This window comes from Carcharhinus amblyrhynchos, chromosome 15 (genome assembly GCF_965287045.1).
Source record: "Carcharhinus amblyrhynchos chromosome 15, sCarAmb.v2.hapA, whole genome shotgun sequence".
Taxonomy (NCBI): Eukaryota; Metazoa; Chordata; class Chondrichthyes; order Carcharhiniformes; family Carcharhinidae; genus Carcharhinus; species Carcharhinus amblyrhynchos.
Window position 1 is genome coordinate 40,172,457 of NC_137338.1, and position 26,122 is coordinate 40,198,578.

At 40.6% G+C, this 26,122-nt stretch overlaps 1 protein-coding gene across 2 annotated transcripts in view; it reads right to left on the minus strand.

Annotated features, from left to right (window-relative positions):
• sytl5 (synaptotagmin-like 5) overlaps positions 1–26,122 on the minus strand; it is a 187,684-nt gene that overhangs the window by 33,578 nt on the left and 127,984 nt on the right. The window contains exons 4-8 of one of the 2 annotated variants that reach the window (XM_080203871.1): positions 17,182–17,297; positions 13,387–13,507; positions 10,932–11,066; positions 3,929–4,001; positions 1,561–1,675 (exon numbers count right to left, since the gene is read on the minus strand). In XM_080203871.1, the coding sequence (XP_080059997.1) occupies positions 1,561–1,675; positions 3,929–4,001; positions 10,932–11,066; positions 13,387–13,507; positions 17,182–17,297 (560 nt within the window). Of the gene's footprint in view, positions 1–1,560; positions 1,676–3,928; positions 4,005–10,931; positions 11,067–13,386; positions 13,508–17,181; positions 17,298–26,122 lie in introns of both variants that reach the window. The other variant, XM_080203869.1, reaches the window with a different exon arrangement.

Genomic DNA, 26,122 nt, shown 5'->3' on the forward strand with positions numbered 1-26,122 from the left:
GGGAGCCTATTCCAGCGGGGTTATGTCAGGAGGTTGCTTCAGGTTAAGTCGGAGGGTCCTGCTAAGAATTGGGTCTGCAGGGTGGGGAGTCCTGTGTGGGTGGGGGTAGCAAAAGGGGAATAGGGAATACCAGAGGGAACGGTTAGTTAGGATGGGGGAGGCGGTAGTGGAGTTCCCTGGGGAGTGGTTAATCGGGGTGGGTGGGGTGGTAGTGGAGCCTCTTTGGGGAGTGGTTAGTCAGGATGGGGGAGGGGAGGTGATAGTGGAGTCTTCTGGGAGGTGTATGGAAACCTTATGCAGAGATCAGTTTGGGTTTAAAGATAGTTACACAGACGTTGTAAGAGGTTTTATTGTTTCTAATCTTTTCAGATTTAAATCACTTTTTTTAAATGGTTCCCAGATCAATTTCCCAGGCAAATGCTTGCTTGGAAAATTCCAATACGTATTCCCCAGGGCACCTTTGGGATTCCCCCAAATCTGATGCTAATAAATAAAGAGTTGTGGAATATAGCTGAATACAGATCTGCTAACTGGACATGTTCTGAATAGGGTGAATTAATATGCAAGTGTGTGTCAGTCTGTCATGGACAGAAAGCTTTTAATAGCATTCAATTAGAGCCAAGTAGATTGCTTGAGAGTGGACTTCTCAAATAAGAAGTGCTTTTTTGTGGAATATATAATCTGCCACCAATCTACCAACCAAGGTCACATTTCTTTCAAATACTTTACCCACATCTCCTGAGAAATTTGAGGTCATTTTCTGAATTTGCATGATCAGAGGAACTTCAAATACTGGTAAATTGGGATGCACAGTTCACAATTTTTACATGCATTAATGGGTATGTGTTTCTAGTGGTTAAGGTTCACTACCAGTAACATAATCTAGGAAGTCAGCCCCTCCATGTCACCTAGGTCCCAGTTCTGCTGAGGATGGAGGGTACAGTTTAGTTTAGGTGCTTATTGTTATAGTTTGGGTACTTTTTTGTTTATTTGATCATGGGATTTGGGATCGCAGGCTAGGTCAGGATTACTATTTATGATCACAGTATTTTCCATGTTGGGGTGAACCAGTGGAACATTGTTTTAGATCATCCTCATTGGAACAGTGTGTTAAGAGCTGAATCAGCTCTCCATTTATTTGCACTTCCATTAACAGTACATAGAACATAGAACATTACATCGCAGAACAGGCCCTTCGGCGACTTTCCTGGGGTGAAATGGAAATATTTACTTACACAAACCTGTCCTATTTGAACATCTATTAGAATATGGTTGGTGTGCATGGGGAACACTGAAACAACAGATGTAATAAGCCCGGTGGCTAACATCAGTTCCATGAGACTATCAAACATGTGCATTAGTGCAGTTTGTCTTTTCCTCTCTTGCGTTTTTCCTGCTGAAGGTGAGACATTTTACTTCAATGAAATAAACAGCTCAAGCCATTTTAAAACTCAGCCCAGGATTGATAAATTAATTGACCATCTTGGGAATTGAAACTATAACTTCAACATTGCAGTAGTGAGTTGCAAACAATGCCATTTTTAAGAAACATGCACAAACCTGATGAAATGGAATATTTGGAAATTGCTATTACAGGCATGTTGTGCTTTCCTTTGGCCAGATCCTCAGGCACACTGTTATTCACTGATAGAGTGTCAACACTTGAAGATTCTGCCTACCAATTGAAATAACATGTCAAACAATGCAAAAAAATTCTGTCGAAAGCTGCTTGCTGCATCTTTTCAATATTTTTTATAATTTCCTTTTATAAAACAACATGGTATTCTTTAAGAATCATAAATGTTACTTGCTGAGCTCAAAAGATATTTTCAATGCAGCAAACACAGTCTCAGGACAGGTGAAGGCTCAGCTCCCATGGGGATTCCCAATATCAAGCTCTACATTGATTTAACTATTAAAACTTTTCCTCAATACTGGAAGCCAAGGTTTTTATTACAAAGGTATTTAAAAATAAAACTTAGCACATACAAGTTTTTAATCTCTGCTGTTCTTTTCTGGCATTCAAAATTTAGAGTTCAGTTCAAAACTAGCAGAGCGGGAATTATCCAATCCTGCCAGTTGCGGACCTGGAAATTTGTGCCCAAAGCCAACCAACATTTGGCTGCTCTCCAAGTTTTCTGGTCCCGCCAAGGGCAGGGAAAAATCCAGGCTATACTTAAACAATATCAACATCATTGTGACTTATACCATGAAATAATGGATGTTGACTGTAAACGGATTTGGTCTTGGCTGTGATCACTTTTACAATTTCATAGTTTTTAGAGATGACCAAATCTCACAAAAAGGTGACTTGCATTTATATGGCATCTTTCATATCTCAGGACATCCAAAAGTACATTATAGCCAAATGGAAGTTTTTTAAAATTTGTAGTCACTGTTGTAGGAAACATGACAGTGAATTTTCACACAAGGACCGGGATTTTATGGATCCCTCACACCGTGAGGGATCCGGCCGTCAAGGCAACTCGCCAGTGGGATTTTTTGGTCCTGCCGAGGTATTTGGCATTTGCCCAACCTGCTGCTGGGGAACCTGTCACAGGGGATTGCCTTTGGCAGGACTGATCCTACCAGCAGAAAGGGCCACACTAAATTACTCAATAATGTAGTAAGTATCAGATAATCTAATATAGTGGTATCAATTGAGGTATAAATTTTGGTCAGGAGCTAGGGAGATTATCCCAAATTGTCTTCAAAATTGTGCCAGGAGATCTAGAAGTCCACCTCATGCTAAAGGTAGCATCTCAAAGCTACAGCAGTCTGTTTCAACATTAAGGAACAAATTCAGCCTAGTGTTGCCAGGGCTAGAAAAGTGTAGCCATGGGGAGAAATTGGATAGGTTGAGGTTATTTTCCTTGGAGCAATGAAGGCTGAGGGGTGACTTGATAGAGGTGTACAAAATTAAGAGGGGAAGAGATAAAATGGAAGGATAAAATTGTTTAGTTTGTTGGAGAATTCTAGAACCAGGGGACATAGGTTCAAGATAAGTGGTAGCAGGTGGCGAGGAAGAACTTTTTTTTTTACGCAAAGTGGGACAGGTGCCTGAAAGTCACTGTCCAAGTTGGCAGAGATGGCTCTATATTGCAGTGAGTCTTGAGTAGGACTTGTACCCACATGCTCTTGACTTAGAGGTGAGAGTGCTACTGTTGATACTGTCCACTGTGAGAGGTAGCAGAGGGGCCTCTTGACCATGAAGTCATTACTAGGCAGGGTGTTGCAGTTTCAGCAGAAAAGAGGAAAGAAAACTCATCAATTTGGTCAATGGCATTGAAAACATTATTCACACATTGTGGAATAAATATTTTCATTTTTATTCTTTTGGAATTCACATGGCCGAAGAAAGATAAAGAATGATGTTGGAACAAGGAACGGTCATTCAATTTGCCCTTTTCATTTCACGCCCTATTTTAGGACGTGACCTGAATATCTTTTGTTTTCTGCTATCCATATCCAATGTAATTATATTTCCAAGTAAGTCAGCAATTAAATCAGTTTTAAAGTCTCTGAATCGATCAGTCGTTACTTCACTAGGTGGCACATTGTCCTGTGTTAAGTCATCTAAGCAGAAAGGAGCTATTTCTCAAAGAGGAAAGAAGGTTTTTGTTCCAGTATGTTTTCCTGAAATGCAGAGTATCCATAAACTTTCCGATCGGGCCAGCAAGAATGAGGTTGAGACAATATTGTATTTACCACCCATCTGCCAAACATATAATTTAACTTTTAAATTCCAATCACAGCATTGGATTTCACATCCGCCCTTGCACAAGGACAAAATATAATATCCACAAATGTGAAGTAGAGTTTTTGAAAATTCTAATGAGGCGCTATTCTGATGTCCAACATAATTTAGTTTAACTTCAGATTACATTCTCAAGGCATGTCAGATTTTGAGCAAAGATGTGCAACTTACTTGTTTGTCATAATCTGACACAATGCTCCGTTTGCTGGTTGCTGATGAGATCTGTAGCACCGGGGTTGATGTTCTGCTGCAGTTAACAAACAGTAATGAGGATCTGTGATTTTTAGCAATTGTGTGCACTGTGCTGTGTTTCACTATAAATGAATTCCTCCTGCAGTGGCTCGACAAAAACACACTAAATCCAGACTTTTCAATGTTTTTCTTTTGTGGATGGATGGATTTACATGACCAGAGTGCACATTTTCCACCCCTTAAGTTCTTAGTGAGCACACATGGGATTTTCCTACATGTCCCGTTGGGCAGCGAGGCCTGCATCAGCAGTAATAGTTAAAGAAAAGTAGCCGTCACCTACCCTGTCTAAACAATTAAAATGCAACTGCTTTTCAGGGATTTCTGTGCAGCAGACCCTGAAATCCTGGCTAGTCCTTAGCTAAAGGGATGAACCAGTGGATGTTGTGTACGTGCACTTTCAAAAGGCTTTTGACAAGGTCCCACACAAGAGATTTGTGAGCAAACTTAAATTATTTTGGTATTGGGGGTAACGTATGGACGTGGATAGAGAACTGGTTGGCAGACAGTGACTAGTGAGGTACCGCAGGGTTCAGTGCTGGGACCCCAACTATTCACAATGTACATTAATGATTTGGACGAAAGAATTGAATGCAGTATCTCCAAATTTGTGGATTACACTAAGCTGGGTGGCAGTGTGTGCTGTAAGGAGGATGCTAAGAGGTTGCAGGGTGACTTGGACAGGCTGACTGAGTGGGCAAATACTTGGCAGATGCAATATAATGTAGAGAAATGTGACGTTATCCACTTTGGTGGCAAAAACAGGAAGGAGGATTATTATCTGAATGGCAGCAGTTTCGGAAAAGGAGAAGTGAAATGTGACCTGGGTGTCACGGTGGAACAGTCGCTGAAGGTCGGCATGTAGGTACAGCAGCCAGTGAGGAATACTAATGGCATGCTGGCCTTCATAGCAGGGGGATTTGAGTATAGGATTAAAGATGTCTTGCTGCTGTTAGACAGCACCTTGGTGAGGCCATGCCTTGAAAATTCTGTGCAGTTTTGTTCATTCTTGCTACTGTGGGAGTCCAGCGAAGATTCACCCAGACTGATTCCTGAAATGGCAGGACTGATATATGAAGAGAGATTGGATCGACTGGGCTTGTACTCACTAGAATTTAGAACAACCCGAGGGAATCTCAAAAACATTAAATCTTGGTGGGATTGAACAGACTAGATGTGGGAAGAATGTTCATAATGTTGGAGAGGCCCAGAATTAGGGGTCATCGTCTAAGAATAAGGGGTGACCTATTCGGGACTGAGATGAGGAAGAACTTCTTTACTCAGTTGTGAACCTTTGGCATTCTCTTCCAGAGAAAACTGTTGGGGCCAGTTTGTTAAATATGTTCAAGAGGGATTTGGACTTGGCCCTTGTGGCTAAAAGGGTCAAGGGGTATGGAGAGAAAGTGGGAGGGGGATACTGAAAATGCATAATCAGCCATGATCATATTGAACGCTGGTGCAGGCTCAAAGGGCTGAATGGCCTATTCCTGCACCTATTTTCTATGTAAAACTGAAACTGGAGCTCAAATTACCATGTTAAATAATCAAATGGCAGCAATTTATGTTTATTACAATATCTATCTTTTAAATGTGGATGATAGCAGCCAATCTGTCAATCTAGTTCATTCTTCCATAGAAACTCAACATCCACTCATTACGGAATTCAACACATTCTTTAAGAAACCTAGAGCTAGTGCCTATCCAGAAAATCATTCCTAGTATTAATCATTCTGTGTGAAGGAGTGTTTCTGCCTTTTACTAATTTTCTCACTTGCCCTGCAGTGGTGGTTTAACTTGGTATTCAGGGTTAACATTTTTTATTCCACTGTAGTATCTTATTTATTTCTATGAAGTACCTCATTACAGTTTTGCAGACCTTTTCTTATAACTCCATTCTCTGTCACTGCATCCCAGTCATTTCACATGAGTTATTGGCAAAACAGCAGAGATGTTAGAATTCAGTCTTTTTGTTCTTCACTATGTCACTTGTATGGTTTGAATGTTTTCCTGGTGCTTTGGTGACTAAAACTAAATGCAATACCTCAAGAAACAACCTGACAAGAGCATGACACTGTTTAAGCAGCCCAGATTCAGATTCATTGGACTGACACTTGCAGCAAGTCAGAGAAACAATGCTACAGTTCAGTCTCAGTGCTGTGATCTATTTCTAACATGATACCTAGGGACCCTATGTGCTCAAGTCCAGGACTACTCAGCTTTCCCTCGCTCCACTGATTCAGCATAAGGGATTTAATCATTTAAGACTGAGATGAGGAAAAATGTCTTTGTAGGAATATAGGAAATGGGAGCAAGAGTAGGCCATTCAGCTCCTTGAGCCTGCCCCACTATTCAACTAGATTGATCTTCTACCTCAATGCCATATTCTTGCATTGTACGCAATCCCATCATGTCTTTAATATCTAGAAGTCTATTGATCTCTGTACTTGAATATGTTCAATGACTGAGCTCCCACAGCTCTCTGGAGTAGAGAATTTCAAAGATTCATCACCCTCTGAGTGAAGAAATACCACTCATCTCAGTATTAAATAGTCTATCTCTTATTCACTTAAATCACTGAGACTCTTTGGAATTCCCTTCCTCGTTGGGTTGTAGATGGACCAAAGTTTGAGATGGAGAGTCTGGCCTCTCAAGGAATCAAAAGAATGTGGGGAGCAGATAGAAATGTGGACTGGGGCCAAAGATCAGCTATGGTTGTACTGAAAGGGTTCATCCATTGTGAAATATCAGCCCCAATGATCCATGGTGAATTTAATTGGTGTTTACTGTGCAAATCCAATAATTTACTCAAATTTATGGAGATTTTGGAAGTAAGGTAATTTGTGAAGGCAAGAAAAATAGAAGCTATTCCTGGAGCATTTCAGTGAATATAACAACTTTCAGCCCATTTCATCTCCAATTTTCAGCTAAAACATCTTTGTCTTCATTAGTCACTTCACGAGTAATTAATTGGTTGTAAACTAGTTTGAAATGTCCCAAGGAGATGGAGTTTAAATGCAAACTGTTTTTCTTGTTGCCAGCATGTGTAACAATCTCTTCATTTGAATTATAATCAAAGACTCAGAACTTAGCACCTGAATTTTCCAATATCCTTTTGGAGATTTATTCAATAAAGTCAAGATCGGTCCCTCAGAGTCTGCTGATTGCCACATACAACATCAGTTCTCAGGCAACCCTCAACTTTGTTCCTGATGATCAATTCGATTATTTCTCCAGTCATTGATGTAAAATGAATGGGCTTTAGTCATTTGGATTTGTTTTATCATATTTCTTGAAAATATTGGAACCTGCATGGCCCCCTTGTCAGCCCTCCCCCCTTTCAGGCCATCAATGCCCCACCCCTTGACAGTGCCAACCATTAGTTAATATGTTAATCTAATTCACACCCAGTGAGGACATCAGGATGGGGCTCTTATAGTCTTTGCCGTGATGGATAAAGGCGTGTCCCGTATGCCTTCTTAACTATCCTATTAACCTGTCCTGCCACCTTCAGAGGGCTGTGGACAAGCATCCCCAGATCCCTCTGTTCCTGAGTTTTCTAGTGTCCTGCCATTTATTGAGTATTCCCTTGTCCTGTTACTCCTTTCAAAGTGTACTACCTCACACTTTTCAGCATTAAATTTGATCTGCCACTTACCTGTCCATCTGACCAACCAGTCTATATCTTCCTGCAACCTAAGATCTTCTTCCTCACTATTAATTACCGTCAGTCTTCATTTAGGCCCATTTATTAGTCTGTTTGCCTGCAAACTATGAGCAGAATCTTACGAGAGTCTGGCAGAGTATCAGTTCTGGTGAGAGATCCGAGAGGTTGCTCTCTCCTTTGAGGGTCAGAACTGACAGGTGGTGAGTTAACCTGAGGATCGTCACTCCTCAGGCAAAGGGCAAGGCTGTGAAAGTGGGCCCTTCATGAATAACCTCAGCTAGTATAGGAATTGAACCTGTGCTGTTGGCGTGCTCCACATCACTAATCAGTTGTCTAGTCAACTGATCTCAACTGACCTGGGTTAATACAGCATGGTGAAAGTGTGGATGCTACTGACTGCCCTGTGTCCTCTTCACTTGTTACATCATTGCACAACCCGCCTCCCCCTCCTTCCTGTCCATCAGCCCCTCTGACCCTTCAGCTAATCCCCAGAGGACTGGTAAAATCAAACTCTTTGTGTCCTCCTCACAATTGCTTTCCCACCTATATTTGGGTCAAATTTGGCTATGCTTCACTCTGTCTCTTTACCAAAATCATCAATATAATTTTTAAATATTGAAATCCTAGCACTGATTCCTGTGACAACCCCACTAGTTAGTTTGCCAACCTGAAAATGACTGACTTATCCCATCACTGTTTCCTGTTACCGGGTCATGCTTCTATCAATGCTAATATATTACCCCCACGAGTTCTCATCTTATGTAGTTTTTTTTAATGCAACATATTATTGAATGCTTTTTGAAAATCCAAAAATGCTATCTACTGATTCCCTTTTATCTACTCTGCTTTTTACATCCTCAATGTAATCCAATAAATTTGTCAAACGCTTTGTCTTTCATGAAAGCACATTGACTCTGCATGATGATATTCTGATTTTTAAAATATCCTGCCACTTGCCACTACCTCTAACAGTTTCTCACATTTTCCCAATGATAGCTGTTGGGCTCAGCAGCCAATAGTTTCCTGCTTTCCATCTCCTTTCTTAAACAAATATGTTACGCTTGTTGTTTTCCAATCCACTGGGTCCTTTCCAGAATCTGGAAGATTATAATCAGTTCATCACCTTGTAGTCACTTCTTTTAAGACCCTAGGATGTAGACCATCAAATCCAGTCTACCTGTCAGCCTTTAGTCCAGTTAGTTTCCCTAATATTTTTTTCTCGTGATAATTATTTTAATTTATTTATGCAGCTAACATATATCATTGGCCCAGATTTTGGGTCACTGTTGCTCTCTGCTGACCTTAAAGAACGCTTCTGTCAAGATCTAGTGATCCTTGTGTTGGGAACTTTAATTCTCTTGAAATGCAATTGGTTGTAACATACTTTAATAGGCATTCCTGCTGTTGAATTGCAATTTTGTCATCAAATTGTCCAAGCAGCCAATAATATAAATAAATTCTCAGACATCACATGAAAATCATGGACAATCAAATATTTTTAAATACTAGGGCATATACATGGGACAGAAGTTTGAAGCTGAATAACAAGAAAATAATTTTAAATAATTTTAAACTCCATTAATTGATAACAATGGAGATATTTAAGGACATTCCATGTATTTTTCAGGGCTAAATTATTCATTGTAACTCTGATTTCTATTAAAAATCTTGTTATACTCATTAGGCAATGAATATTTTCTATGGGATTTACATAAGAACATAAGAAATAGGAGCAGGAGTAGGCCATCTAGCCCTTCGAGCCTGCCTCGCCATTCAATAAGATCATGGCTGATCTGTCGCTGCTTAGTTCCACTTTCCCGCCCTCTCCCCATAACCCTTAATCCCCTCTCTTATCAAAAACCCATCAACCCGCGTCTTAAAAATATTTAGCGAGGCAGCCTCCACCACTTCAATGGGCAGAGAATTCCAGAGATTCACCACCCTTTGAGTGAAGAAGTTCCTCCTCAACTCCGTTCTAAACCGCCCCCCTTTTATCTTGAGGCTGTGCCCCCTAGTCTTACTGTCTTTTTTGAGCGGGAAGAGTCTTTCCACCTCTATCCTATCCATCCCATTCATCATCTTATACGTCTCAATGAGATCTCCCCTCATTCTTCTAAACTCTAACGAGTACAAGCCCAGTTTATTCAGCCTCTCCTCATAGCTCAACCCCCTCAACTCTGGTATCAGCCTAGTAAACCTCCTCTGCACTCCCTCCAAGGCCAAAATATCTTTGTGTAGGTGCGGCGCCCAAAACTGCACACAGTACTCCAGCTGCAGCCTCACCAATGCCCTATACAGCTGCAGCAAGACCTCCCTACTTTTATATTCAATCCCTCTCGCTATGAAGGCCAGCATCCCATTCGCCTTCCTGACCACCTGCTGCACCTGCAAGCTGGGTTTTTGCGACTCATGCACAAGGACCCCGAGGTCCCTCTGCACCATCGCCTGCTGCAGTTTTTCGCCCCGTAAGTAATAGTCCTTCCTACCAAAGTGGACCACCTCACACTTGCCAACATTAAATTCCATTTGCCATTTCCTGGCCCATTCGCCCAGCCTATCTAGATCCTTCTGCAGACTCTCCACACCCTCCGCACAATTTGCCGTTCCCCCAATCTTGGTGTCATCAGCAAATTTCGACACCCTACACTCGGTTCCCTCCTCCAGATCATCTATATAAATGGTAAAAAGCTGAGGCCCCAGCACCGACCCCTGGGGCACTCCACTAGTCACCATCTCAAACTGATAGTTGTATTTCCCTCTATTTTCAAAAAGGCTTTATTAGAAGGGGAGTCCATTAGAAGAGCAATTGAGATGATTCAAGCAACTAAGTGATGAAAGGCTCAAGCTCAATGCATTTGAACTGTACCTACATATGGTGGCTGAGGTTAAAAAGACCACCCGACTTAGACAAGATTAGAGTTGAAAAAAACATCTCATGGAGACTGAATAAATGATAAGAGATCACAATTGAGCAAATTGTCTTAGAGATTGGCAAAGTTAAATACAGAAGACAATAAGTGGAGCTATCAGATAAGATAATTATACATAGGAAAATCAAACCAAAAATAGGTGAAACTCCCAAAGTGCCACAGGCATGATGGTATGCATCTCAGTGCTCATTACAATTGACATTACAAATATCTGAAGTTGACTTCTGAAACAAACTTAAGTATGTCTACGTTACTATCATTTGCAAGCACTGAGTAAAATCAAATACTAGCCTATGTACATGTTTATGTTTGTAAATATGTGATCCATTACCTGCCAGACAGTGTTGCGGAATGTATACTTTCCATTTCAAAGTCTGAATCTGCGTAGCTAATGCTTTTTCCATCCTCATTCTTTATGTCCCGCCCCTGACCATTCTGTATCTTCAGATTGGACTTGCCTTGCTTTCTGTCAGAATAGATGACAGCATTGTTAAATTTTGCATAACTTACAATGGTAAGGAGTCAGGGGAAAGTAGAGAATATCACAGATTTTCTTGTTTATTCTTTTGGTGTGCTTTTTTTTTTACAATTTCATCCATATTTTGTACTTGAACAAAGTTTGATTTAAAAGGAATTTGAATATTGCAGAGATGAGAGAAACATGTTGCCAAAGCTTTTCTTCTTTCACTCATCAGGACAAACATAAGAATGCCAAATTTCAAATGATCACAAGAGGGGGAATAGTAGCATAGAAAAACTACTGCACAAACAGGCCCTTCAGCCCACAAGTTGCACTGAACGTGTCCCTACCTACTAGGCTATAGAAACATAGAAAAACTACAGAGAAACATAGAAAAACTACAGTGCTGATTGGCTAATTAGAATCAATTTGCTAACCAAAGTGTTGCCATGGAGAAAGCTCCCTGGCAAAGGCACAAAGCTTGTTTGTAGAGAATGGATTCCTGCGTATGAATGTATATCACTTACAACAAACATGAATGAATCATATCGTGAGCTTGAATGAATTGGTTGTTAGTGTACCTATTAGGGAATTCAGGATTGTTCAGCGAGTGCTGCATGTTTGTTGAATCACAGTCAGTAGTAAAAGTTTTGTTTTGGGTTTTGCAAGGACAAATTAGCTGATAATAGTCTGTGCTCTTTCTATTATGAACAACCAAAGGAACATGCTGTTAGATTTGATCAGCCAATTGTTGGGATGCAAGATGTACAAATCTGGTATTGCATCAGCACTGGAATTCCTACAGTATGTTGCTATGTGACAGGCAGGACTGACAGCAATACCCTGTCAATGGAAAATGCCACTCACATTGTATTAAGTGTGAAGCGGATTGCTAACCTGTTCTTCAAATATTTTTAGATAGTTTGCCTTTCGGGGTAATTTGAAGTAGAGACGGATGAAGAGTATGCTTATGGTAGACAATTGTGGAAAACCCATTAGGCGGTTTCTCAAGTGGGATGTTGAGAAGTGTGAGCTCATTAGACTACTCTACCTTCACCAGTCAATATGCACATTGGGATTCATGTAGCTCCATCCATTTTAAAGGTTGATCTGAATAGCAGTCTTGCAAATAGGGCCCGAGCCGTATGCTCACCTTCCGAGCTTGATGTCAAAAAAAAGGCACACCAACACTATCTTGCAAGAGAATGGCTATCCTGATTAGATCATTGCTGGCTATGCATTGTGAAAACTTCCAAATGGGCCAAAGGACTCCATTTTTGGATCTAAGTGTACCCGGTCTACCCCAAATTAGCCTTGAAAGTCAAAGGACTTCAAACACTTGAACAGGTTAAGCGTGCCATTTCATGCTGCTACCGTGTATTGTATTTTTCACTAACAGGATGTTGTGGTCACTCCAAAAAATATTCTGCCGACATACATCTGAGCAACGATGCCAGGTATACAAGATTTACACCCTTACAATTGGCTGATGCAAACAGTATGTTTCTTTGGTTGTCTGTAATAGGCAGAGTACAGAGCATGCTCAACCAACCCATGCTTGTAAAACCCAAAACAAAACTTCTACTGTTAGATGTGATTCAGTGATTGGGCAGCGCTTATTGAGAGAACTATAATAGTTCAAACTGATAAAGCGGCTCATTTACACTTGCCAAAAGCCCCAGCAGAGTGATGATCGGTGCAACAATAGCAGTGTAGTGCTATGGCAGATAGGCTATGTATATTGCACTCGCCTCGAGAGGTGGGAACTGAGGTCCACCTTGTGCACATCACTCTTTTTCAAATGGATTTGAGGCCAATGTAATTTCCTGCTGGTGCAATGCAAGATTGGAGGCATGGGGAGACTGCTGCAAGCAGCTGTTTTGATGAGCATTGATGATATGCAAACAAAACAAAAGACATTCACACCACCAGGAAAATTGACGCAGCATTAACCCTCCACTAGGAGAACTGCAATTAGTTTTTACGCAGGCGGGTTTCCGACTTTTTGGCTTCCGTTAGATTCTCCACTCCTGGCTGATACCAAACCCGCCAAGGGAGGGATGGGAGAATTTTGTCCAATGTCTTTACACACAAGTTCAAACAGGAACAGAGTAAGCAATTAGGTAATGTTTTCAGCTTTGTGACCTGGATTTCTCAACAGGTTTCTCAATAATCACAATTCATCCAGAAGTACTCTGCAATTGTAAAGCTCTTGCTGAGTGATGAATCCAATTGTTTGAATGAAGATATATTCACTGGCATAATATTTAACTGTGGGATTTAATGCAGGAAATGCTACAGTTCTTAAGGTTACACTCTTACTTACTTGAGCCTTCGGAATGCATCTGGAACAATCTTCTTCTCATTTCTGGTTAATGTGGAGGTCTTTGAAGTCTCTTCTGTATTTTTGTGATTTGTTTTTCCCTTTGGTTGATCAATCTTGCTTCCTGATAGGAGTGAAGAAAACAAGTTACATTCCAGATACACTGAAAATGAAAATATTATATTGCTTTAGTGATTCTCCCAAAAAATTCTAAGTGTTGAATTTGCATTAAAATTGGAGTAAATCATGCTTTTTTTTCCAGCCGGACTTTCAAAATGAATCTCCCACACTCTGTACACTGCAGGGTGCACAAGCATAAATCAGTCCAAAAATCAGTGGGCAGAGCCTATTCCCGCTGGGGAGGCTGGCAGTGTAGTGTTGAGCGGGCCACTGTGCAAGCGCCGATCTATCAGCACTGAGATCTGCGCATGTGCAGTGGCCCCTGTCTGCCAGTTCAATCCTTGGCCAGCCCTGTGACCCCTGCATTGCCAGCCCTCTCACCATTCCCCCCTCCCCCCCACCCCGATCACTGGCCCCACCCTCCTCAAACATGCCCAGGCCAGCCCACCTCTATGTGCCCCCCTCTACCACCCACCCCCATAACTTTTCATGACATCATTAGGATATTTTTACCTCCCCAAAGTGATAAAGATTTCATTTTTAAAAGGGCCCTTGCTCTTACTTTTATTTATCAGCTTGAGGTCAGTTTTACACATTAAACAGGAAACCAAACTGATTCATGTGTGCTCCCATTGATTTTAAATCAGCCACCTCCACTAATCCCTTGACATCTACTCATGATAATGGTGTCTAATAGGACTATTGATTCAATTTACATAAGAGATCTGCAGTTGTTGAAGGTTGTTGAGGAAATGCATCAACAAATATCAATGGGGCAGAAGTGGCAGTTAGTGGCGAATGAACAGCAAGGCACAGCTGTTTCTTATGTTTTCCCATAAGCTTTCATGAAATTTGGGAAGTACTAGAAATTAGGGGAGGTGGGGGGTGGAATCTGCAACTTGTCTCAAACAAGGCAAACAAATAATGGCTGGAATTCAAGTCTGCTTTTGAAAGTGGATGAGGAATTGAGGGGGAAAATGGGTGGTGGAATGCCCAACTTGCCCTGTTTAAGTTCAGATTTGGGCAAGTTGAGAACAACCTTTCTGTCCAGAGGCCAACTGATGCTCTTAAATTACAAATTTATGGCCATTTGAGGCCCGATCCTGCACCACTGGTATTCTACTAGCACACCTTGTGGGGAAAGTGCCCAGTATAAGCTGGTGGTTTTTCTGTGGGCTCAGGGGAAGGCCAGGCACTCCTTACTGAGCACACTGTAGCTTACAAGGACGCAGGGCGATATGAGTTAAAAGACCTCCCCCTCTGTCCTCCACATCAAACACCCCCTCTCACTGTGACCTGTCTTATTGGGCCTAGTGAGCCCCAGAAGCTGAGCTGAACTGAACTCCAGTGTCTTCTCCATGGTATCTGATCTAGGCTTGCTGTAGTACCAACAGTGGCCACTGCTTCTGGTGATGCTGTTGGGGCTGAAGAGCTATCCATCCTCCAACTGGCGAGAAGCTCTTGGCAATGGGACCTTTACCTAAAGACACAGGAATCCCAACAGCAGGTAATTAATTTTCTGACTGAATTCAGTTGGTGTCTCTGAAAATGGCCATGGTGTGGTTGCTGCTGGTTTCTCAGCTGCTGAAGAGTGCCACTGTCATGACCTATAAATTTATCCCAGTGTCTGCATCTCCTTAACCATGTCAGATTAAAGAATCATTAATGAGAGGTGCAGAGCTTGAACCAGAAAATGCCAGTTAAAATATCGATTTCAGTGTCAAATCACATATAGAAAGAAAAATAAAGGGAAAGAAAGATAGTAAGATAAAGATAAGAGGCAAAATGATGGACTAGGAGACAGTGGCAAGCATTTCAAGAATGAATAGGTGAACTCCAGAAGTTTTTTTTTTACTGTTTGGTGCATGGGTGGTAAGGGAATTGTGGCCAAATCATGGCTTACAAGGGAAATTAGAGAGAGTTTCAGACTCAAGGAAGAAGCATACAAATTTGCAAGAAAAAGCAATGGGCCTGAAGATTAGGAGCAGTTTAGAATTCAGCAAAGGAACACTAAGGGGTTGATAATGAAGGGAAAAATAGAGTATGAAAGTAAAATAGCGGAGAAATAAAAACTGACGGCAAAAGTTTCTATCAATATGTAGAGAGAAAAAGATTGACAAAAATGACTGTAGGCCCCTTAGAGTCAGGAACAGGAGAATTCATAACCGTGAATAAAGAGATGGTTGAAGAATTAAATTTGTACTTTGCTTCAGTCTCCACAAAGGAAGACATGAATTGTGTGCTAGAAGTGCTGACAGAAACATGTTTTGGTGAGGAGCTGAAGGAAATCAGCATTCAAAGGGAAATGATTTTGAGGAAATTGATGGGATTGAAGGTGAATAGATCTCTAGGTCTTCATAATCTTCATCACAAAGTACTTAAGCAAGTGGCCCTGGAAATAGTAGATCCATTGGTGGTTATTTTCCAAAATTCTTTGCACTCTGGAAGGGTAGCTATGTAAGCCCACTATTCAAAAAGGGATATAGAGAGAAAGTAGCTAACTACAGACCAGTTGGCCTAACGTTGGTAATGGGGAAGTTGCTAGAGTCAATTATCAAGGATTTCATAACTCGGCATTTGGAAGGCAGTGGTATAATCAGACAAAATCAGCACGGATTTATAAAAGGGAAATCATGCTTGATGAATCTATTGGAATTTTTTGGGAATGTAACTAGTAGAGTTGACCGAGGATGTGGTTTATTTAGACTTTCAGAAGGCTTGCAACAAGGTCTCACATAACAGACTCCTATGTAAACTTAAAGCACATGGGATCACAGGTCGTGTCCTGAGATGGATAGGAAACTGGTTAGTCGGTAGGAAATAGAGTTGGCATAAAGCAGTCTTTTTCTGATTGGCAGGTGATGACTAACAGGGTTCCGCAGGGATCAGTGCTAGAACCCCAACTGTTCACATTGTATATTAATGATTTGGAAGAGGGAACTGAAATGTATTTTCTCCAAATTTGCAGATGATGCTTCAGCATGATTTGGACAGGCTGTGTGTGTGGGCATCTGCGTGGCAGATGCAGTATAATTGAATAAATATGAGGTTATTCACTTTGGTAGTAATAATAGGAAGACATTATTACTTGATTCCTGAGATGACAGGTCACTCATATGAGGAAAGATTAAGTCGGTTAGGATTATATTCAGTGGAGTTTAGAAGAGTAAGAGGGGTAAACCTTTTACAACAGAGGTGAGGAGCGATTTCTTCACCCAGAGCATGGTGAATGTGTGGAATTCAGTATCACCAAATGTATGGAGGCCTAAATGTTGTCTGATTTCAAGAAGAAATTAGATATAGCTCTTGGGGCTAAAAGGATCAAAGGATATGGGGGTAGGGCGGAAATCAGGACATTGAATTCAATGATGAGCCATGATCAAAATGAATGGTGGAGCAGGCCTATCCCTGCTTCTACTTTCTATGTTTCTATGCTAAAAGATTTAAATTATTATACATTTTTGAAGTTCCAACAATAATTAAAATGTGAAAGAATGAGACTCCACATATGTAAATGTTAATTTTCAGAAAGTCTGACAGGTTATTTGGCAGTATTTAAGGCTTATCTTTAAGAACCTTGAAAGTGTACTCACTATGGAATTGAAAGACCCAGATTTCTCTGGTGAGTTTAATCTGCATTTATGAGATACAGCAAAAGACATGTCCAGTAGATCCTACCTGAAGGTTTCCTGTTGATGGACCGTTTGATCATTTCACATCCCGTTCCTGATGAAGGTTCAAATCGTTTTGATCTTTCTTCAAAAAACCACTCACCAGTGACAACTCTCAACTGTCTGTTTAAAGAAAGAACAATGTAACAGCAACTTCTGCACACAATATGTAACTCTTAAAAGTGACTTAACATTTTAAAGATTTTATGTCTGGCCTTTCATATTGCTCATAAGGAATAATTGGAACTAAACCTGGCAGATAATTTAGAAACCCTTCTTACCAATTCATATTTTACTTGACTCATATTTTAAGCGTTCTTTTGCAAGAATAGTTCAGAAAGATATGATTTACAACTTTGTTTTGCCATTTTTATGATTTTTTTTATCGTTTTGGAACAGTGCTTATTCTTCATCTCAAATGAAAACTTCCCTAAAAACTATTATAGATTATAAGTTTAATAAAGAGTGTTTCTGATAGCAGTAGTATTAACCATTCTGTAAAAAAAATGGAATCCAGTGCTCCCTAATACTTGAGGAACATTTGCATCCAGAGGTTCTCGTGATCAAAGATGCTGCAACAGAAAGATTAAATTTCACCAGTGAGCAGTAATGCATTAATCATATCCGTGAGCAACCATTTCCTACTCAGTTATCATCTGTCATATTTTAGAGTGGAGATTAAATGCTGGTTTTAGGGCCTCAGTTCCATTATCAGAGATACCAGCTTTCTGATAAGAAGTTATGTGGAGGACCACTCAGGGCTAAATTAAGAATTTTGTCGGCTCTGTGCACGAAGAACTCTTGGAGCATTTCCTGATCCATCAAATGGCTACCCCAACAGAGAAGGCTGATTGTTTTTCCCAGGCACTGGGATGTGTATGAGTTGATAAACTGTTTCTTGTTCCAATAGAGCATTCAGATGCTGAACTCCTTTTAATTAGGTGGGTTTCCTATTGAGCACTCTTCACCACCCTTAGCTGAGGCTCTTGAGCAAGGATTCAATAGGTGTCAAAGAAAAACTGGGCTGATACCTCAATTGGGAATAATTTAGTAAAATTTGAATTTTTTCTTTAAATGAATGCTGAGAGGAATTTTGTATTGCACAGATTACTGCTTTTCTTCACTTAGTAATATTGTTTATTTCATGCCATTGTTTTGTTGGAAAATATCTGAAAGGATTAGCTTTATGCTTCTCTTGATTCTCCATGAGAGTGTGGCAACAATTAAAAAGTGAATTTCATTTCTCATTGCTGTCTTTGTTGTAATAATTCTGCCCAATAGGCAGGACATTCCATCAGATATATTTCTAAAACTAATATCTCAGATGAATTAAATGTAGTGAATGAATTTAATATGAAAACAAGGGGTGTAAAGCACAGGGTACAGGCACACAATACACAGACCTCATCTACATAAAAATAATCGGCCAGAATTTCACAGAGCTACAGCAGGTACATGCCTGACCTAAGCTTGTGTGAAATTTCGAGAAAACATTGGACATATGACCCAATGTCATGCCATCGTCATACGATATTTTGGATGACAGGTGTGTGCCGAAGTCAGAAGTGTACCAGAATCAGAAGCGCATCCACTGACAATTGAAAGGGCAATTAAGCATGCGATTAGCCCTAATTTTATGTGCCCCGTGTCCTTTACGCTTGGTCTGCAGATGATCACACTTTTTTCACCCTTCCCAATTCATAAGAACATAAGAAATAGGAGCAGGAGTAGGCCATCTGGCCCTTCGAGCCTGCCCCGCCATTCAATAAGATCATGGCTGATCTGTCGTGGCTCAGTTCCACTTTCCGGCCCTCTCCCCATAACCCTTAATCCCCTCTCTTATCAAAAACCCATCAACCCGCTTCTTGAAAATATTTAGCGAGGCAGCCTCCACCACTTCAATGGGTAGAGAATTCAGGTTGGGATAAAAGAAAGTCTTTGTGAGTTGAGGTGTTGTGCATTATTCTGCCAGTTGATTGGTAGAGAAAGATTGCAGCATTTTATTTTTGGTGCAAATGTAATTGGACAATACTGCAGCTCCCTGAGGCAGCTTTCAGCCTTTGAGGCGCGAGTTGGAAACACCACCTGCACTGTCATTTCTCTTGGTGCTTGCCCACCCCGACAGGGCTCAGCCTTTCAAAATACACGTTTCATGACAATTAACATCAGCCAGCAGTGATCACACTCTAGGTTTAATTGCAGTTGGAAGCACATTTTGCACTTCCTTCTGTGCCCACTAGATGCACATGCCTAACAGGGCAAAAAATTTAGGCCCTCCATCTGTGCTTTTTTTTAATGTAGCCATCTTTGCGTAAGAGGACAGCAAAGTAATGAAAGTTAGATGGATTGGTGCATGTTAAATTGCTTCTTAGTGTCCCAAGATGTGTGGGTGGGGTAAATATGTGAGGATGGGGGGGGATAGAGCAAGGGTGGGCCTGGGTAAGATGCACTATTGGGCAGTCAGTGCAGACCCAAGTTCGGTCTTCTTTGAGTAATGCTCAAACTTTCAATTTCCTGACCTAGAAGTGACAGTCCAATAATAATTGAGCCAAAAACTTTCTTCATTCCTCTGCCTCCTCTTCTCTACAACCTCAATCTCTTTTTCTCTTTGAATTGTTCTTCTCTTTCACTTTGACTCTTGCTTTTCTGCCTCCCGTCCTGGTCCCCTTATTTGCTTCCTTGCTCCATATTTTTATCCTATTCTAATCAGCAAACTAAGTTCTAATCAGCAAACAAAAGGCATTGTCAGAATGCCTTTACAATATGGTAAAGGAGCTCACTTTAGAAATAGATCTTTTATGAGCGTTTTGCATTGGTTACTATTCCCTTGCTGTCCCTCTTGATAGTGGTTAAGAACTGCAACATAACAATTTCACATTTTAACTTCACGCTACAACTTGTTTACTTACTTACTGAGATGCTTAGTGACAGTGCATCTCCATACTTCATCTCCACTTTTAAAACCTATAAACACCACCGTCTTTACTATTTTCCAACATGATTTAATTGGGATAAGTTTCACTTTCTAGCAGAATTGAACATCAGCCATTCTAGAATCCTCCTTACTTTCATTCATTGATTTCAATTATGCCACAAGGTACAAATTGTTAAGGAACAATGAATGGGAACCAGAACTATTTGAAAAATAGATCAATGGCAAACTAGCCTTGCAATTCAATTGGCTCAGAGGGAAATCCCAAAATCAGCACAAGTGAGTAGCAATCGATCAGGAACGAGTTGAATGAAATATTCAATATATTGCACGCTTCTTTAGAAACTTAATGAATATAATTAAAAATGCAGAATTAAGAACTAATATTAAACCGGTTTACAAAGATGGTCAGCAACAAGATCTCCAGGGAAAATCTTAAAAAGTGATGTGATGGAGTGCATGGAGGAGAAGCACAGAGGGTGAGTAAACAGGAATCAATTTTCTTTTTTCAAAACACAGACTGTTTATCTAATATTCATTCAGATTATTGAAAAACTGAATCAAATATTCTAGAGTGGGCAGTGCAGACTATGTCGGCACTGTATTATGGGAGTGTTTGTGTCTCACAATTGGAGGAACTGTCTCTGCTTTGAGTCACTCAACTCAGTTAGAGTGAGAGAGACAATCCCAAACAGAAGGGATTGAGATAAAATTCTCAATAACTTTTTTTCAGAGCATGGTCATTCCCAGAAGAACATGAAAGTACAGATTGAAGCATTATTATCAGAGAGCCGGGAAGACTGATCTTGGGACAGGTTGGGTCGCAGACATTGGTTCTGCCTAGCAGGTACAGTGTACTTCCTACCTGTGATAATAAGGAGAAAGACTGAGGGCAATAGCCACAATACAGATTAGAGCATCATGTCTCAGAAGATGGACAGAGAGGAGATGAAAAAAAGATCAATCACACAGGGCAGGGTAAAGACCTCCCAGTTGTGGAAGAAATTAGGGAAATTAATAAAAAACAGAATAATCAAAAGGAAATTTCAACTACCCCAAATTTAAGTGATCAGAAGAGGATGGTAAAGGGGGTAAGTGAATGGAGTTCTTACAATATGTACGGAACTCCTTTCTAACTCATTGAGAATCCAAAAAGGGATGAGTGACTAGCCAGTCTGTTAATAGATAATGACCTGCAGCAGATAAGAGTAAAAAACGGCAACACAACCATAATGTGTAGTTTAGGACAATAAGTGAATAGGCCACAAACATGGCAAAGGACAGGATAACAAGTTGAGAAAAAGCTGTTTCTTTTGAAGCAGCTGAGAATAGAATTGGAAAAATAAAATTGATCAAACAATGAGGTCGAGCAGTAACAGGAAACACTTAAAATGGTGTTCAACCTGAACCTGAAAAAATTATTCTGCTTAAAAACATGAACAAACAAAACCCAAGAGAGACACCATGAACAAAGAAAAACAGAGAAAAAATTGATGGTACAGAAAGGGACAGATATTAAGTAAATGGACATCTGGGCAGAACATAAAAAAGGAGAATACAGAGACCAGGAAGGAAGTCAAAAAAATTGCGTCAGGGAAAGAGTAACAAAGAATTTCATTTATCAAAGAGCATAAAAGAAAGCAGTAAAATAATTTATAGGGACACAAATAAAAGAATGAGAAAAATTGGCATGGAATAGAGTTACTGTGGGATGGTCAGAATGACATCACAGGCAGTGACAGCAAAATGGAAGAAACATCACAATAATTTTTCTTCAGTATTTATTAGGGAGACACAAAGTGGATGCATCATCAGATGATATTATTGCATTGAAATGCACAAAAAAGAGAAAAATTAAATAAACTAAACTTTAAGTGAGATTGCACTAGACAGACTGCACCTGCACATTTTAAAAGGGAAGTCATGGCAGCATTATTACTTGATATCCTACTAGAAAAAGGTGCAGTGCCAAGAGAACTGAAAAAGACAACTGACGGTGAACTATTGATACATCTATATTTAAGGGGAGAGATTGGAACACGTCTAGGAAACTAGAAACCAACCAAGCATCTTAACATTGGTAATTGGAAAATAATGGACCTTTGCTAAAGAAATAAAGGAGAATCATCTCAAAACCAAAATTTTAGTTATGAATCGTCAGCACGAATTTCAAATGGGAAAGTCTTGCTTGGCCACCCTGATCTTACTCAAGCTATATAGGGCCTTGGTGAGAATACAGAGTGCTGCGCACAATTTTCTTCTCCTTATTTATGGAAGAATATGCTAGCCTTGGAGGAAGTGCAACAAATGTTTAGACTCATTTGTTGGCTAAAGGGATTGTCTTATGAAGATAAAGTGAGTAGATTGGCACTATATACCTTAAATGATGGTGGATAATTAGCAACCAAAGGGAAGAGGAGGTTTCTTGGACTTCTCCAACCTGAATGATAACAGAGCTCAGTACAAGTCTAAAAGACAAAGATAAAGCCCCTGCAATTAACTTCAGCCAGCCAGAAGTACCAAATGATTCATCTCAGCCTCCTTCTGAGGTCCTCAGCACCATTGTTGCCAGCCTCAAGCCAATTCAACTCATCTCAAATGGGACTGGGTTTTCCAGCTAGTGGAATCTTCTGATCTCTGCTGGTTCCTCAGCAGTAGAACGCGAGAGATAAACAAAATGCTGTGGACAAGGTCAGGACTGGAATGCCCTGCCACCATCACTGCTGGAAAAAACGCCAAGGGGCCAGAAAATCCCACCCACAGCATAAGGCACTGGATACAGCAAAGGCTATGGGTTCCAATGACATCATAGCTGTAGTATTGAAGACCTGTGCTCCAGAACTAGCTGCAATCTAACCAAGCTGTTTCAGTGCATCAACAACACCATGTAGAAAAATGTCCAGTCATTTCTTGTCCAGAAAAACCAAGACAAAACAAATCCAATCTGGCCAATTATCACCCCATCGATGTACTCACAATCAGAAGACATTTTTGACTGTGCAATCAAACAGAACTTATTCAAGAATAACTTGGTCACCAATGCTCAGTTTGCACGGACAAATAGCTGGATTCCAGAAGTGTCATGAGAGTGACCTTGACATCAAGGTAGCACTTGATAATATAGCATCAAGGAGCCCTAGGAAAATTGAAGTCAATGGGAATTAGGAGATAAGCTCTCCAAGGGTTGAAGTTATAACACAAGCACGAAGGAAGGTGTTTGCGATTATTGGAAACCAATTTTTGCAGACCAGATCGCCAGTTCTCTAGGACCAAACTTCTTCAGCTTCTTCATCAATGATCTTCATTTCTTCGTGAGATTAGAAGTGGGATGTTTGCTGATGATTACCGTGTTCAGTCCCATTCATAACTCCTCAGATGCTAAAGCAGTCTGTGTTCATACGCAGCAGGACCTGGATAACAATCAGGTTTGGGCTGCAAGTGTCAAGTAGTGTTCATATTACACAAGTGCTTGGCAATAATCATCACCAACAAAAGAGAATATAACCATCTCCCCATGACATTCAACAACATAACCATCACTGAATCCTCCACAATCAACGTCCTGGGAGTTACTACTAATCAGAAGCTTAACTGGTCTGGCACCCACAATATAAATAATGTGGTTACAACAGCTGGCCAGGGGCTGGAATTCTGCAGTAAGTAACTCACCTTCAGCTCCCCAAAGCCCTTTGCACCATCTAGAAGACACGAATGTTGTTCAAATGGAGCACACTCAGGGAAGTGCAGAGTATTCCATCACACTTCTAACTTAGGAATCTCAACACCATCCAGGATGAAGCAACCTTCTTGACTGATACCCCAGCTATGACTGTAAACATACATACTCTCCACCACTGGCTCACAAAAACAGCAGTGCCATCTACACGATGCATTGCACCAACTCGCCCAAAGCTCCTTTGACAGCAGCTTGCAAAGCCATAACTTCTACCATCTAGAAGCACTACCACCTAAGACTTTCCTCCAAGTCACACATCACCCTGACCTGGACTGATTTATATTGTCATTCTTTCACTGATACTGGGTAAAAATGCCTGAACTGCTGCAAGAACATTAGGAGTTTACTGCCATTAAACTATCTGCAGTGGTTCAAGACAGCTCACCACCACCATGTTCTCAAGGGCAATTAAAGGGAAACAAGCTGATCTTACCAGTAATGCCCACATCCCACAAACAAATGAACCAATATTTGCTGGAATTTAGAAGAATGAAAGGTGATCTCATTGGGACATAAAATTCTTAAAGGGTTTGATAGTCTATGTATGAACATATGAACTAGGAGCAGTAGTAGGCAGTTTGGCCCCTTGAACTTACTCTGCCATTTAAGATCGTGGCTGACCTGTTTGTGTTGAGTTCTGCATTCTCCTTCTACCCACAATAACCATTGATTCCTTGTCTAATAAGAATCTATCTACCTTCACCTTAAAATATTCAGTGACCCCAAGGCAATAGTGTAGATGCTGGAAGAACGTTTGCCTTGGCTGAAGAGTCCTGAATTAGGGATCCCATTCTCAAAATAAGGGATTGGCCAGTTAGGACTGAAATAAGTAGAAATTTCTTCAGAAATTGTGAATTTTTGTAATTTTCTAGCCAAAGAATAAAGAACAAAATCAGCCCAGGAAACAGGCCCTTCAGCCCAACGAGCCTGTGCCGCCATCTCAACACCACCAGTCCCCCTCTCCACCCGCGACCCCTGTCTAATGTTTTATGGCCATCCAGATTGAGGGAATGAGCCATGTGGATGTTCAGTCGTTGATCTTATTCAAAAGAGAGATTGACTGTTCATGCCAATGGATTTCTTTGGTTCTGCCAGTGGTGCACCCTGTGCTATAAGTTGGCTGGCAATGTGGGGTGGCTTCAATGGGAATTCTAATTGACTGTGACAAGACCAGAGGATCCCACCACCAGCAAATGGCACACCGACTACTGCCATTGAGAAAGATGCTGAGGGGAAGCCAGAGAATCATCCATTGATGGATTTTAAATTACTAAGGAAACTGAAGGATATGCAGATAGCATGGGAGGTATATTGGCCATGATAGAATTGAATGGCAGAGCAGGCCCTCTGTTCTAACTTCTTATGCTCTGGAGAGATGAGAGATTTATCATGAAATAGAAACGATCAACTTCTGCTATTTTATGTAAGATTACTTGTTCAGAGGAACTTGGACAAAATGGACGTATTTCCCTCCAGAACAAAGATCCCATTTTTAAAATGTATAAGAGAGCATTTTACTTTCTGAAAAGTAATACTGATGGAGCATCACAAAAGCAAAATGACTCCATGAATTTCAACTTAACAGCATTATCTTTCCCCCTCTTATTTTGAAGATGCAGAACAAAATGTCAACCATGAAAATAGTTGTGATTAATTGCAGTATATGTAACCACCACATCTGAATATACTAAAATTAGATTAAAGAACACTAAATCTCAGTCAGTCTCAATCTTTGTAAGTTGCTGAAAATCAGGGCTTGGCTGTGCCCGTAAGTGACCAGTACAAGTTGCATAAGGTTAAATTTCATGGGATCCAGGGTGAGGTAGCCAATTGGATACAAAATTGGCTTAACGACAGGAGACTGAGGGTAGTTCTAGAGGGTTGTTTTTCAAACTGTGAGCTGGCCTGTGACCAGCAGTGTGCCGCAGGGATTGGTGTTGAGTCCACTGTTCTTCGTCTTTTATATTAATGATTTGGATGAGAATTTTGGAGGCATGGTTAATAAGTTTGCAGATGACACCAAGATTGGGGGCATAGTGGACAATGAAGAAGGTTATCTAGGATTGCAGCAGGATATTGATCAATTGGGCCAGTGAGCTGATGAATGGCAGATGGAGTTTGATGGATTGAACGAGGGCAGGACTTACTCAGTTAATGCTAGGGCATTGGAGAGAGTTATAGAACAAAGAGATCTAAGAGTACAGGTTCATAGATCCATGAGAGTCACATGTAAACAGCGTGATGAAGAAGGCATTCGGCATGCTTGGTTCATTGGTCAGA